Genomic DNA, 15,599 nt, shown 5'->3' with positions numbered 1-15,599 from the left:
TTTTTTTAAGTTGTGGTTTTAATTTTAATCATGTATTCTCATACTGTGACAACTTACCTTTACCTTGCTTTTTCATTTTGTTCAAAAGTATTTGAGAGGGATTAATCATTAAAGTTCTTTCTCAATTCATAAGACTCCACTTGATAAATGAGGCTGGCTGGTTTATACAAAGTAGGTAAGAACTAGACTGCAGATAAAAGTAAAAAGTGCCCAAAAAGGGTCTCTGGATACTGAGCATGCCCAGGAACTTACTGAGAAATGATCTGTTCAGGCTTCTTTGGGATGATCAACAGCTAAATGAACTCAGTGGTGTGCAGTGGAGCAGATGGGGATGGAGGTGGTTTGTGGGAAGTGGTTCTCCCTCAGGTCTGTTATTTGGGGTAATACAGGAGGCTTGCAAAAATGATGAGTGTGGGATGGTGGCAAACGTGTTTTCAAGTTATCACTCACATATGGATTGTATGAGATTGTGAAGTGTGGGTGACACAGTGGTGCTGTGCTCTCCATATTGGAGATGCAGGTACTGAAAGAGCTCAGTGGGAATGGGCCAGAGCGTCAAGCCTCATGAAGCTCCCCTACCTACCCTTCCAGCACTGGTTTTTGTCATGCAGAGGAAGCTAAAATTGAATTTGTAAAGTTTCAAAAAAGGCAATACCACCCCCCCAATAGACAAGACAGTTAATGTCTTTAAGCTAGTGAATTGTTATGACAGTATTCAGATAAATTATTTTAAAGCTTGCCCCCAAAAGAGAAAAACAACATTTCAAGTTTTGTACTTAATTGACCACATCTGAGCTCTGTCTTCTCTTCTGCTCAATCTAGCTCCTGCTGCTGTCAGCAGGGATAACTCTTGTTCAAGGTACCACAAAAACACCCAGAAGATGCCTGGCAGGACCAGGATGCTGGTGGCCCCTGCCTGGGTCCAGCTATAGGATGTTAGGATAATCCACAGGGTAGCAAAGAAAAGCAACATAATCCTCACCACAGGCCTGTGCCCCTGGAGGGTGGGAGTGGAATCCTGTTTCTGGACCCTCTGGGGTCTCCAGTTTGGCTTCAATGCTGGTGGCCATGGCCTGTGCTCCTGGATCAGGAGTGGCCCCCAAGCCTGTCCCTGTCATGGCTCTGCTCACTGTCTGTGGCAGTGGTGGGAGAGGGCTGCTGGTGGGGATCACTGCTTTGCTGTGCCAGAAACTCAAGCTTCTTCAGCTCATAGCCAGTGTCAGAACAGAGGCATTCAAAGAGCTGGGGTAGGAAGAGACTGGGGGGCTTATTGGTGCAGTCAGGCATCTTGTAATCATTGAATGAAGTAAACAAAAATGAATGTTTTAATAACTCCTACTCATTGCCTGTTAGTGACCTTTTCTTCCAGGGCTGACATCTCCTTTACAAAAGGAGAGTCAGTGCCAACTGCTGTAGGGTGTTGTTTTGACCTTTGTTAGTTTTAAATTGTATTACTTTTATAAAATGCAGTTTGAGGGTCCCTAATTCCAACCAATTATCTTTTTTATATGTTCTTACATGCAAATAATATATAACCATGTGTGATATTAAAAACCTAGTACTTTTTTTTAATTAAAAAATAGGGTAATTGTATATTCAGTGATTCTACTTGATCATTCTCTCAATGCATTGGAATTTTTATTATTCATAATTCTTTCATCGCTTATCTAGTTCTTTAAAACATTTAGGACCCCATCATAGTCAGCTACTTTGCTTTTCCCTGTGCAATAGAGACTCCAGTAGTACACTTCAGGTGAAGAGAAAACTAGCAGCATTATTTATAATGCTAGTTAAGATAATAGTGAATGGAACAGAGACAAAGCACTACTTTATTAAAATCTAGCACGTATTTCCCTTATAAGCCAGTCTGTGTCTTTGGAGGTCAACCTGATAACCTTTTAGTGTCATCAGTACGATCAGACACCAAAGTCATGTTTGAATGCTGTTTGTGAGATCTGCTCTCCATGTCCTTGGAGCAATCTAACACCAGCTCTGTAGTTCCTGGGGAATGAACGTGCAGTGACTGCCACTGGGGCTGTTTACTGCACTACCCTTGCTGCCTTAGCAGCCTCTGCTTGCTGAGAGGAGGGAATGTGTCTGGTGGAACACATTAATCACATAAACATCAACACTGTCTACTCAAAGCATGAAACAGAAACAGACTCAAAATAATTGATTTCTCCCCCTCCCCTTTCCTTTCCTCCTCCTTGTGTTTGTGCAGCTGATTGTCTCTCCTCATTCCACCACGGAGGTACCCGTGCGCTTCTGTCCATCTGCCCTTGGAAGAGGCAACCACAAGGCATCAATAACCTTCAAATGTTCACAGGTATGATACTGTGTTTGCTGCCCACACCTGGAATTCATATTAAATAATATTTTAATAGGCAAGTAAGTAAGGGTTTCAGTCTGTAGGTCAAATTGAAATGTAGCGATTGGATGCATGATGAAAGAGAAAATGCAGCAATGTTCAAAAGTTATAGTTTGTTTTAACCTTTTACACAGAAATTATTCTATTCACAGTACTAAAAAAGAGGTGTAATGGTCTAGTAGATACAATAACTAATGAACAATTTTAGCTTTCTTGTTAATTAGTTCTGCTGGTTTTAACACCAGAAGACTGGCAAGTCTTAGTATTATCCCCTCTGAAATGAAATTTCATGATGTTTTTCTCAATTCCAAAGAAAATTAAATTCTTCCATGAATTAGGGCTCTTTTTATGCCTGAATGTTTTGAATTTTGTAATTTTCACTGCTACAGTCCTAATTAAATCGATGCCAGACTATTTTAGTTTGCTAATTGTAATACTGATAGCAAACAGAGAATATTTGTACAGATAAAACTTCCCGTTTTAATCAAGACTTGAAGAATGTTTCTCATCACTGGTGGATGTCTCAAACAACTTTTAATGCAACCCTCCACCCAGACATTGATTTCACTCCCTTGATTTCTCTGATTACTTGTATCTGAATGGACAATTAAGCCAACTGGTAGCTGAACAGCTGACTAATATCAAATCAGTTAATGACACTACTTACAGGGTTAACCTTAACTATTTCTGATTGTGCTGCTTTGCTGAACCTGTTACATTTGTGTTTGGTTTGAAGCTCTCTTCTCTGGTTTGAAGAACTTTTCACAAAGTGAATCTGTGTTTAGCTCTAATCATTGTGAAAATCTGAAATTGAATTTGTTGGGACAACACAACTTGAAAGGCCAGCTTGAATATAGCTGTTGTGATTTTACCTCAGCCGGCAACTAAGCCCTGCATATCAGCTCGCTCACTCCTGTTTCTTGGGCTGGGGGAGAAAATTGAAAGGCTTAAAGTGAGAGAACTTCTGAGTTGAGATAAAGACAGTTTAATAGGTAAATCAGAAGCAAAACAAAGAATTCATTCACTACTTCCTATTGGCAGGCAGCTACTCAGTCATCCCCAGGAGACCCAGGCTTCATCACACCTAACTCTTCCTTAGGAAGACAAATACAACTACTCCAAAGGTCTCCTAACTTTCTTCTTTTTCCCATAGATTTTATAGGTGAAAATGACCTCAATGTGGTGTGGAATGTCCCTTTGGTCAGCTGGGGTCAGCTGTCCCAGCTGTGACCCCTCACAGCTTGTTATGCACCCCCAGCCTGCTTGCTGGTGGGGTGAGAAGCTGAAAAGGCCTTGATGCCGTGTGAGCCTCTGCTCAGCAACAGCTAAACCATCTCTGTATTATTGATACTGTTTTCTGCACAAATACAAAACAGCCCCATATGAGCTGCCATGAGGAAAATTAATTCTATCCCAGCCAAAACCAGCACAATAATTCACACCCAGATACATATCTGTATTATCCTATTCTTTTACTACATTGCTGGCATCCAGGTTTAATGTAAAGTTCTTAGGACCAGTAAGAAATATTAGAGAGAAACTGAGCCCACTATTTGATCATATCTTGTATTCTTTGCCTTAGGATTCTGGGTTTTTTAATCTTTTTTTTTCTGTCAGTTTCTGGCACTCAGAATATCATGGTCTTGAGCTCCATCCAAAATGGTCAATGAGGAACAGTAACTGCAGGCCAGGCAAAGCAGGGCTATCCTATAATCTGTAAAAATTTTGTTGTCTTATTTTATTTTCCAGACTAACTGCTAATATTGTTTGGCTCTCTCTTTAGCTGCCCTGTTCAATAAAGTTTGTGTATTGTTTTAAAAGTGCTCAGTACTTGAAGCAATGAGGTTCAAAATGACTCTGCTAACTACAAAAAATCAGAGGGAGCAGAAGTCTTTGTTGTCCATATACCATGGGCACAATCTTTCAAGAATAAAGCTCAAACTTGATCTTTATAGCTCACCTGCACAAAATATGAGTTCTCCTCCTATCCCAGCACTGTACCTCAGTGTAAAATTACTTGCTGTGAACAAGGTGGTTCACAAAAATTTTCAGTTGGTCCTGAAAGCATTGTTAAATTAATATTGCCTCATATGTTCTGCATTATGAGCTTTTCAAACAAACTGTTATGCAAACAAAGAAAACAGTTTCATTACTGTGGTTGTATGCAAGCAAAGATGTTGGGCTCTTTTTTTGTTGTTTGTTTGTTTTTTTGTGGGTTTTTTTTGTTTGTTTGTTTGGTTGTTAGGTTTTTTTTTTCTTGTTCAGCAAAGGATTTTCACCATAAAGTTAATTCTGTGTTGCTTCAGTCTGTATAGCAGTAGCATCTGCCTCTGGAAAACAGTGAGTGGGCCTAGCTTTTGGATTGTGAATCTGTAACCATCCACAAGCTTCAAGTCATTTTAAAGTCAATGATAACAAAATAAACCGTAATTTTAAAGGGAGGTAGTTTATAATTCTCATTAGTCTGTCGTTCATAAATCTCTGCAAATCAGGTGATATAAATCACTGTCTAAATCCTGAAGAAAACATAGGCTTTATTTTTATATTTGGACTTTTAATATCAGTTAGTCTCTGCATCAATATATACACACTTCTTCCTCTTTTTCTTTTTTCTTCTTAAATCAAAATCTTGTAGTCTCAGGTGACTTTCACAAAAAAATTTGCTTCATTAATGTCTTTTTTTCTTGTTTGAATGTTTCTCTCTAAAATAATGCAGTATTGCTGTCCAAAGTATTTGAAGACATGTGATGTGCCATTTTATTTTTTTCTCTTTATGCTTAGAAATCTCTTTATATTAGTTGCTTTTTGCTGTAATTGCATAATTGTTGTTATATTTTTGAACCCTCTCAATTACAGATTTTCCTGCATTTTTTTCAGATGGCCTATACAGAAGTAAATGCAATATAATGAAAACAGTGTTTTGATATTTTTTTTTTTATTATTTTATTGAATACTCTTTGAGTGATAATGAACAAAACATCAAAGGGTCACTGAGCAACTTTCAATAACCTTGGATTTTAGTCTGTTTTGTTGTTATTTAAAGGCAGTAACATGAATGTGTTAACTGAATATTTTCCTTAAAATAATGGTAGTATCGTGGTATCTTTACATTTACTGTTCATCTTTGCTGCTTATTTGCCTTTAAAGGTTCCATGAGTGGTATCATTAACATCACTCTTTATAAACTTAAAAGAGTAAGTGTGGGGCAGACAGCTCTTTACTGGCATGCTGGGAAGAAAAAAAAATCATAATTAACACATCTGTGTAATTAAATACTCTTTTTATCTTCTCTGTGGTAATACCTATATCTACTAGTTCCTTCTAGTTTTCTCAGTAGTTCCTCTGTGTATATTGGTTAATGTTTTTCGTTATCTTTAAAATGATAATTTTAACTTTTAGTGTGATTCTACTGCTATCTCATCAAAGAATTATTTTCCTTTTTTTTTTTTTCTGAAAAGAACTTCTCGATCTACTTTTAGATTCTAATATATGCGCTTTAAATTGTACTTTTTAAACCACTCACATCTTTCCATTCACTACACTGGAAGCTCTGAGTGGCTACATGGAAGTTAAGTGTTCTGTGCTCAGAGTAACACAGAAGTTAAATGCAGAGATGTGAACATCTCCCAGAAAGGTACTATTGATTTCCAGGTAGCAACACTTAGAGTAATACAGTAGTTTGGAGAAAGAAGAGAGAAAGGAAATGTTAAACAACAGTTTACTTACAACAGAAAAGAGATGTAGAACACTAGGAAGAAAGAAGTAGTCAAAATGCCTTAAAATGTACAGATGTTACTGGACAAATAATATATAATAACACGTGTTTCATCTACAGCTTCAAGAGTGGATATTTTACCTTTGGGGGTCTGGTCTTCCTCCTCAGCTGATGGAGCCAACCAGCATCAGTTCATGCATTGGCCAGCATTCCTTTGTCATCATTTCTTTCATAAATCCAACTGATGAAAGCGTGGTGGTAGATGTCATCCTGACAGGTACAGGGCTTTGGATTTTTGGGGGGGTGAGGGGAGGAAGTCAAACTCCTCGGGTTGCCTTAAAAGTGGGATGTGATTACATTTGGTTCCTACCATTTCTTGGCAACAGAGATACTGTGTCCACCCTGAAAAGCTCTGTAGAACGTGCTGTGGGGGCAGCTGCTCCCAGTACCTCCTGGGTCATACAGCCTCACAGATGGTTGTTGGCTGTCGACTGCACCGTAGCATTTGCTATAGGCAATAGGAGACTCCTGAGGTGTGTTTTGCAAACTACATCTAGGCCAAATAGCTAAGCTGTTTGTTTTGTTTTTTCCCTCAGTAGTTTTCCATCATGTTTTGAAAGATTCTTGATATCTGAAGGAGTTACTGCGGGCAAAATATCTCGGGTTTTTTTCTGATTGACCTTTCAGGATAGTAGATTGCAGCAATATTTTCATACATACATACTTTTTTAAGAAAAAAAAAAAAATAAAAAGATTGCCAAGTCACTGTCCAGACTGTGATTTCACAAATGCAATAAAACTCAAGTTTGAAGTCCAAGATTCTCCTTCATGACTGAAATTCACTCAGTGAAAGAGTGAAGCAGAGAGCTTTAGAAGGTCCTCTGAATCTACTCCTAGCCCAAATATACATTTAGCATCAGAAACCAGCTACCAAAGTGTTTCCTGGCACCTGTGTATAAAGAAAATTGAAGATAAACCTGGAAACAAAACAGAATAGCAAAATCAAACCTGTGTTAAGGTGATTTTTAAGCCAGATTTACACTCACACTATGATTTCTGGTTTCTGGCATATAGAGTAAGTGCATAAATATTATTTTTTAAAAGTGTAGACTCATGTTTAGCTGTTACATTGAACTTGTGCTTTATAGTTACACCTTCTGAGATAGGACTTAGAAATATGGCTTTGTCTGCCTGTGCAGTTAATATAGGGGGGGGCTGGAAATTCTTTTACCTAAATGGTTCCTGCTCAAGAGCACTTTTATCTCATGACTGAATGGCCTATACTTTGCTAGCCAAGTTTTGTGGCAGACTTCAGTGCAGTTTCCCATGTTTAACTGCTAAAAGATTTTCATTCACTATTGTCACAAGACAGAGTTCCATCACACCACTTTTGGAAGTCTGTTGATATTATCTTCTGGGCAACAGTGAAGGAAGCAATAGCATGCAGTGGATCCATGGTTTACAGGCTGTCCTGGTTTGGGCCAGGATACACTTAATTTTCTGTCTTGTAATTTTGCTTTCAACTAAGTGTCTTGTAAGTAGCTTATAAGGAGCATTAAACTGTGACACGGGCTGAGTAAATCATCTCAGGGATTGTGACAGAGCTTACTTGCTGAGCAGGGGACTTGGCAAAGAGGGGCACAGAGTCGAGTCCAGCTTCCTACTTATCTGTCACCCAGGCACCCTTCAGTGACAAGAAGCATTACAGGCTGGATCTGCACACAGTAACAGGGAGGTTGATGCAGCAGCTGACATTTAGCAAAGGCTCAAAAGTGCTGCTCATAGTAGATAAGGTTGAGGTAATGTTGAGGACATTCCAGAAAAATTGCTCTAAGGCCTTGGATTGCACAATGACTAGTTCTGTAAGCCAAATGGAAGTCCTGAGGGTGGATGCTGCAACCCTGGTCTGAAGCAGTGGGAGTTCTTGAGGTTCCCCCCTGGCACAGTGGTACGAATGACAATGACCTCACCAGTTAGATGTGTGCTGTGGTAGACTCCTTGCAGTGCCTGATGGAAGAGCTTAATTAGATCAGGTTTAATGAACAAATGATGGACAAGATCTTGCTAAGACTCTGCAGAAACAAGAGCCAAGCCACTCAAGGCCGAGAAGTTTCCTGTGACCGAAGGAAGAGAGAAGCATCAAGAAGATGGTGCCAGCAATGCGGAAATCTCCATTTCTATCTCCATCTGTTTCTTTTAAAGTGTAGGTTCAGAACTCTACAAGAAAGGAAGGGGGGAAAGAGTTCTCTTGAGAATGAGGAGTCTGGGCTGAGTATCTTGGGTCTTCAGAAAAGAACCAGCACTACTAAACAGGAAACAATGAGTGATAGTGGTTGAATTTTTCTTCCTCCATGGGACAGAGGCTGCTGATTTCCATACCAGTGTATCATCCCAGGAAGTTTGCTCTTTTCCTGAAGCTCAGATCTGAGATGCTATAGAAAGGATTGCCAAGGCTTATCTGACCTTGCAGTTCTTATAACTTGCTGCTCATTTGTATATAGGTGCCTCTACAGCCAAGTAAACACTGAACAGATTAAAGGAGACTAGAAGGTTCTGCGGTCATTTTTTCCTTAGTGGGTCTGCATCCATTTGCACAGTTCTTGGGCAGCAAACAGGAAAAACGGGAAGAATACCAATGCCAGGGCAGTTGCAGGGCTGCAAAGTAAACACAGTCATTAAGACAGTCAGTGACAATGTGCACAATGGGAGCATAGCTGCAGGTGGACACAGGCTGTTTAGAAAGGATAGGGAAAATAAATTTGACCATTTGCACAGCTTAGGCTGCGATGACCATGAGATGATTTAGCTTTTTCAAGTCTCTATATGCCAAAGTACAGAAATGTACTCAGAGCTGTGTGAGTTTTGCAGGAACTTTATTAACAGCTCAGGAGTGAATCATCTGACTACTTAGGAAGCCTGTGAAATTCTGCAGAATATCCACTTAGTGATGCAAAGACCCTCTCAGTGAACTAGCATAAAAAGGAAGCATATGCTGCTATGGATCTGGTGCAACATATGTGGGCTGGAGAAGCATATGTGACACTAAGAATTTATTGACAGTCTAATCAAAGTCTCAGGTCTCATCAAAATACAAATTGCAAGACATTAGCAGTCCAACTGCAAAGATGCTAGCTGTCAGGGAACAGACTGCTTCAAAAAACAAAGTGAAACAAGCCAAGAGTGACAAGACTGGCAGAGGCCTTTCAAACAAGGCTTGCAGTCTCAGTGTCCAGACAAGAAGAACATAGCCCGTCTGGTGGCAGTAATCAATTTTAGCCAATAGTGTAGTGACTGATGGCTAAGTGAGAAGGCAAGTCTGTGATCAAGCCAAGAAATCAAGTAGTCTTGGCAGGGTATATGGACAGACAGCATACCTGCAATAAATCATCAGTGCTTTGTACTTCATAGGATAAATATCATACTTTGCAAGAAATTATGAGTCATCAGCATCCAAGGTTCTTCACAGGGAAGCAGATGTTGATCAAATACCAGTTTTTTCCTCCTCGGTGTGGGGTCTACTTGCTGTTATTTTTCCAAAAGGGTCTATTGCTACACTTGCTTTCTTGTTGGTCTCTAATTTTAGTTGCACAGTGACCCCTTCTTTTTTTTTTTTTTTTTTTTGGTCCTTACCACCTATTGTATAATTTGTTTAGGGTAATACCCGCCAAAATTATCTATCATAATGTTGAAGGTGAAAACAAATAAGACAAGAGTTGACACTTTATCTATATGCAGTTACAGCGAAAACAGCTCAGCTCCAACCAAGTCCCTAATACTTTTCACTTTTTACTTAATATCAAGCCCCATGGCCTGTTACTGGCAGTGACAATAGCATATTCCCTCTACTACACCTAGATGAGGTGTAAAGATGAAGAAAATCTCCTTCTATGGCAAGGTGACCCACCAAGTGGATGAGATAAAGGCTGTGGATGTTGTCTACGTTGATTTTGGTGAGGCCTTTAATACCATCTCTCACAGCATTCTCCTAGAGAAGCTGGCAGCCCATGGCTTAGACCAGGGTACTCTTTGCTGGATTAAAAACAGTCTGCATGGCCGAGCTCAGAGAGTTGTCATGAATGGAGTTATATCCATCTATGGCAGATGGTCTCTAGTACTGTTCTCCAGTTGTCAGTTTTGGGGCTGGTCTTCTGCAGTATCTTCATCAATGATCTAGATGACTGAGTGCTTTCTCAGCAAGTTTGCAGATGACACGAAGCCAGGGGGGAGTGCTGATCTGTAGGCTTTGCAGAAGGATCTGGACAGATTGAATTGATGAGCTAAAGCCAATTGTACAAGGTTTAACAAGGCCAAGTGCCAGGTCCTGCATTTCGGTCACAACAACCCCAGGCGACACTAGAGGCTTGGGGAAGAGTGGCTGGAAAGCTGCTCAGAGGTAAAGGACCTGGGAGTGCTGATTGACAGCTGGGTGCCTATGAGCCAGCAGTGTGCCCAGGTGGTCAATGAGGCCAACAGCATCCTGGCCTGCATCAGAAATAGTTTGGTCAGCAGGAGAAGGAAAGCGATTGCTTCCCTCTACTTGGCATACTTGGCACTGGTGAGGTCACACCTCTAGTAACGTGTTCATTTCTGGCCCCCTCACTACAAAAAAAAAACATTGAGGTGCTGGAGCATGCCCAAAGAAGGGTAATGAAGCTGGTAAAGGGTCTAGAGAAGAAGTCATCTGGTGAGTGTCTCAGGGAATAGGATTGTTCAGTTTGGAGAAGAGGAGGCTGAGGGGAGACCTTATGGCTCTCTACACCTACCTGAAAGGAGGCTGTAGTGAGGTGGGTGTTGACCTCTTGTCCCAAGTGAATAATGATAGGACTAGAGGAGATGGTTTGAAGTTGTACCAGGGGAGGTTTAGACTAGATATTGGGAAGAATTTATTTACTGAAAGAGTAGTCAGGCACAGGAACAGGCTGCCCAGTGAGGTGGTGGAGTCACCATCCCTGGAGGTACTTGGGAAACGTGTAGATGAGGCACTTGAAGACATGCTGAAGTGGGATGGTGAGTTGTTTGGGGGTATTTTCTGGGCTGACAGTTTGATGCAGTGATCTTAGAGGTCTTTTCCAACCATGACAGTTCTGTGATTTTCTGAAGTAATAAAAGGTGAATATAACAATACCATGAGCATACTTAGAACAAAACTCAAGAAGGCCAAAGCCCATCAGTTGTGACGACTAACAGGAAAAGTATATGCTCACAAAAAGGCATCCTGAAGGTCTGCTAGAGTCATAAGGAATCTTAGGAAAAATGCAGATAGGTCCATTGATGGATGGTGGAGAATCAGGTAGTTGCAGACAGTGTAGGAAGGCTGAAGTGCTCAGTGCTTCTTTTTCCTTAATCTTTGCAAGCAAAACTTGCTCCTAAAGCAGCATGTTCTGACGTGGTTTGAAAGGGAGGTGGCAGCTCATTGGGAAGCAGCAGGCTGCGGATTTCTTAGAGCAATTTGATGCATTCAGATCCATAAGCAGAGATAAAATTCACTGAGTTATAAAGGAGTTCATCAACATGGTTGTGGTTCTCTATGAAAATTTATGTTGATCAGGAGATGTTTCTGCTGATTTGGAAAACCATATCGTATTTCCTACATTTAAAAATGATACAAGGAAGACTGAAGGAGTGGTAGGTTGACTAGCCTCATGTCAGGCTCTGGTATGATAATTGGACACACTCTTTTCTGGTCTATGTAGCCCATGATTTGCATATACTCTTGCTGTCCATTTCCAAGCACATGAAGGCCAAGACAGTAAGCAGAGTATTTAAATGGATTTCTTAAGTGAAAATCATGATTGAATGATGTGATTGCTTTCTATATGAAAATGAGTGATTATGCAAATGGGGGAGAAGATTTTTGTCACCGGTTTCCAAAGCATACTTGTTTGGAAGCTTGTTTGGGCTTGATGAAGAAACTGCTAAGTGGGTTGAAAACTTGGCTGAACTATTGGTCTCAAATGATAGTGATCAAAATCTTGGCAGTCAGCTCCTGGCTAGCAATAACACCCCAGGGGTCAGCACTAGTGCCCATATTATTCAAGACCTTTATTAATTACATGGATGATGACAGAGAGTGGGATGTAAATTAGAGGAAGTGACTGACGTGATGGATGGTAAAGCTTCTGTCCAGAGGGTCCTTGATAAATTATTGGTGTGCCACTTTTTTGAATTGCTCTTCTTCATCAGCCCATAATCCCTGGAGCAGCTGAAGATATAGTAAACTTTGACATTGTTAATAATACAATTTTCTTTCTAAAATGTTAAATGTTTGTATTTCTCTTCTCATTCCATCTACCCTTTGAGCTTACCTTAGCTCGGACTACTACAGCAGGACTGTGAATTACTAGCTGTGCAGCCCACGCTATTTGCCCAGGAGGTGACTGATGAAACACCCTCTTGCAGTGTAGGTGCATGTTACATGTGTGGTATGAAGGTTCCCACTGCACCTCATGGAGTCCAGCATGCCTTGTTCCACTACCAAATGCAAGCTAGTATGCTGATTTGTACAAAAATGAGAGCATTTATGAGAAGCAAACTGCTTGCCTTGTTGAGTGCAAATCTAGTGCCAGAGAGCACAGTTTAATGCTGTAATGCTACTAAGTTTTATTTGTAGGAAAGCTAATCTAATGTGCTGTTCACAAAATAGCAGAACAGAACAGACTTAACAATAATGCAGATTCATCAGAAATTATTTACAGATCTTAAATATTGGTACTAAACCTAGTGAGCTGTGATGCTCTGAGAAACATTAGCATAACCTAAATTTTTTAAGTATTTTAGTGAACAAATAGTCATCTTTCTAGCTATAGGGCATTAACTTGTTCTAGGGAGATTTTCAGAAAAGGGAGAGTGCAAAGGTAACTGGCTTAGGCAGTGAAAGACTGATGTTGGCTTTAATGCCAACATTAAACATCAGAAGTTTTTAGTCTTCATTTTTCTTTACACATCAGTAGACCTGGCATGATAATGATCTAACGTTTCCATGACCTGTAGAATTATAAAAAGCTGTCTTTGAAAAAATACGTTTTGTACTGTGATCTTTATGTAAGTAAAAACTGTACTTGTCCTTTAAAAGTTGTCTGGAATCTGTACATCAGCTTTGTTAATTTAAATCAGTAATGTTAATTTCCTAATTTAGTTGCTGCTAGTGACCTGCAAGTTATGTCTTCTTGTTTTTAATCACAATAGTTGAGTTATGCATTCTAGCTGTCTTCTCCCATGGCTGTGCATGCTATGATTTGTTCTGTGTGGGAATATTTACAGTAGTACCTATTCTCTTCTTTCCAGAGGAAGAAAAATATAGTTTGATAAGCAAAATCATGGATGCGCAAGTTCAGTTTAGTATTTCTGACCCTTACATGTCCTGGGAAATAATTTCCATAATGGCCTGTATATTTAGTTGAATTTTCATGTTCTCAAGATAGATTTTCTGGAAAGGAGGTAAATAATATTTTAATATACTAACTTTGATTGTGTGTTTAGCTTAGTAATGCAGATGTGCTAGCACACTGTACTTGCTTTTTTTGACATGGAGAATGAATTTGCCAACCCACAAGGCTAATTAGTCTGGTCAGCAAGTTATCTTAGTATGAATGCATTACTTCTACTACACTTCCTTTCCTACCAATAACTGAACTTTGGTAGTTCTGAACTTGCACTACTATAAATTTCCCCCTCCCCTCCTTTTTTCCTTTTTATTATTATTATTTTTAATCAGTTTGTTAATTATGTGTCCAAACCTTTACATTATTTTGAGACCATTTACAGTTCTAATTTAAGGAGATGAGATCTCTTACCCATGTTGTGATGATCTATACTTAACTTTAATGTGTTTTGACACAAATGTAAAGAACCTATTTTTGTCCTAGGATTTCTGGTAGTGCAAGAACTCACTTGGAAAAGTGCAAGCTAATTAGTAATAACAGTAATATTACTTTAGACATAGCATTAGTAACCTTACATTTAAGTTAAACAAAAGCATTTTAATCTGAAACAGAAAGTAGTCCTAATTTATTTCTAAAAGAGTGACAACCTAGTCATTCTAAAAACCTTTATTTTTTTTCCTAAAAGATGCTAATCCAAAGAGTAGGTAACTCAAATTCACAGAAGTTTTTGAATCCATCTCTGAGAACAATAACTCAAGGCTGTATTGTTAATAATATTAACCCCAAGTGACTACCATTTTAAAACCTCTTAGCTGATATTTTACCATTACAGCAAGTTACTGGTGTGTCTTCCTTGGTTTAATCTCTGGACTCACCACACTCATTGTTGCTGTTATTGGAGGCCAGAGGGAGGGCAGGAAGGGGAAATTGACAGAAAATAGTTAGTCAGAAGGCAGAATGAAATATTTCATTGTGTCTATACCACAGCTTCCTAGGAGAATTAAGAGTGGCAACTATGTAAATAGAGCATCTCAATTATAGTGTGCAAACAATAAATATAAACTTTTATAGATTTTTTTGAATACTTTAAAGAAGATAATAGATGTTATCGGTACTTCATTTAAACAAACAAACAACACACAAAAAAGCCCCAAAACACTTCCCCCCCCTCAAAAAAATTGTCACATAGCCAGATTCTTCCCTTGATAAATGGGAAAAAATGTTTAGAACTGCATAGTTCAGAAACTAAAATAGAAACTAATTGGGAATTGTCAAATCCCATTTCCAAGGCTGTCATTTGCATTTCTGAAGCTTTGTTCAACACAAGAGCAGTATTCCTCAGAAATGTTTTTCTTCTGTGAATTTTGACTGATATTGTAGAACAAATAGTCCTTTATTTTGGGTAAAAATAGAGCAAGTGAAACTACTCACCATCTGATAATTTGTGGCGAAGGGATGAAATATTGGGACCTTGTAAAACTTACTGTTTTCTTCCCAGGACTTAGATACTTATCTGGGGCTTAAATGTTCATCTCTCATTCATGTAAGCATCCATAGCTACATTAGGAATATTAATGGGATTCCACAATATGAGCCAATGATCAGAACTGGAGTATTCAAACTCTTATTATAGTTGGTTTAGCAACCGTTTGTATTACTTCAGCTGCTTCAAGATTAATATTACTGCTTTTCTGTAAATAATACTATGCATTTATACTAACGCTTTATGGAAGAAAAAACCCTGATATAAGTGGTTAATAATACTGAAATCTCCAGCATAAGCCAGACCCCATAGAGTTCATCTGTATAGAAACTATCCTAAGTAATAATTGTTCTTTAATATATATAATGCTTTATTTCCATTGAAATGGATAATTTAATTTCATGTTCTTAGCGGGCCAAATGCATTTCAAAGCTTCATGAAAAAAAGTATAACTTTCTTTAGAGGATATTAAATTCAAAGTTTGAAGGGCCATGATTAAATAAGAGATTAAAGCTATGGTGGTAATTTGAAACTGAATAAGGGAGGTAAATTGGTTCCTCTCTGGAACCCAGTGTTATCTGTTATCAAAACTCATATCTGTGGTGGTGTTTAAGATGGCTTTTCATAAGGGCGTGTGCACAGTCATATAAA

The 15,599-nt window shown here is 39.0% G+C and overlaps 1 protein-coding gene across 2 annotated transcripts in view; it reads left to right on the top strand.

Moving 5' to 3' along the window:
* The window catches only part of CFAP47 (cilia and flagella associated protein 47), a 295,430-nt gene that overhangs the window by 219,840 nt on the left and 59,991 nt on the right, over nucleotides 1-15,599 (top strand). For both annotated transcript variants that reach the window (XM_071750490.1, XM_071750482.1), the window contains exons 55-56: nucleotides 2,222-2,326; nucleotides 6,204-6,360. In XM_071750490.1, coding sequence (XP_071606591.1) covers nucleotides 2,222-2,326; nucleotides 6,204-6,360 — 262 coding nt within the window. The remainder of the gene's footprint in view (nucleotides 1-2,221; nucleotides 2,327-6,203; nucleotides 6,361-15,599) is intronic.

Source organism: Heliangelus exortis, chromosome 1 (assembly GCF_036169615.1).
Source record: "Heliangelus exortis chromosome 1, bHelExo1.hap1, whole genome shotgun sequence".
NCBI lineage: Eukaryota > Metazoa > Chordata > Aves > Apodiformes > Trochilidae > Heliangelus > Heliangelus exortis.
Note: the sequence above shows the minus strand (reverse complement) of the source record. Positions and strands in the feature narration are given on the sequence as shown.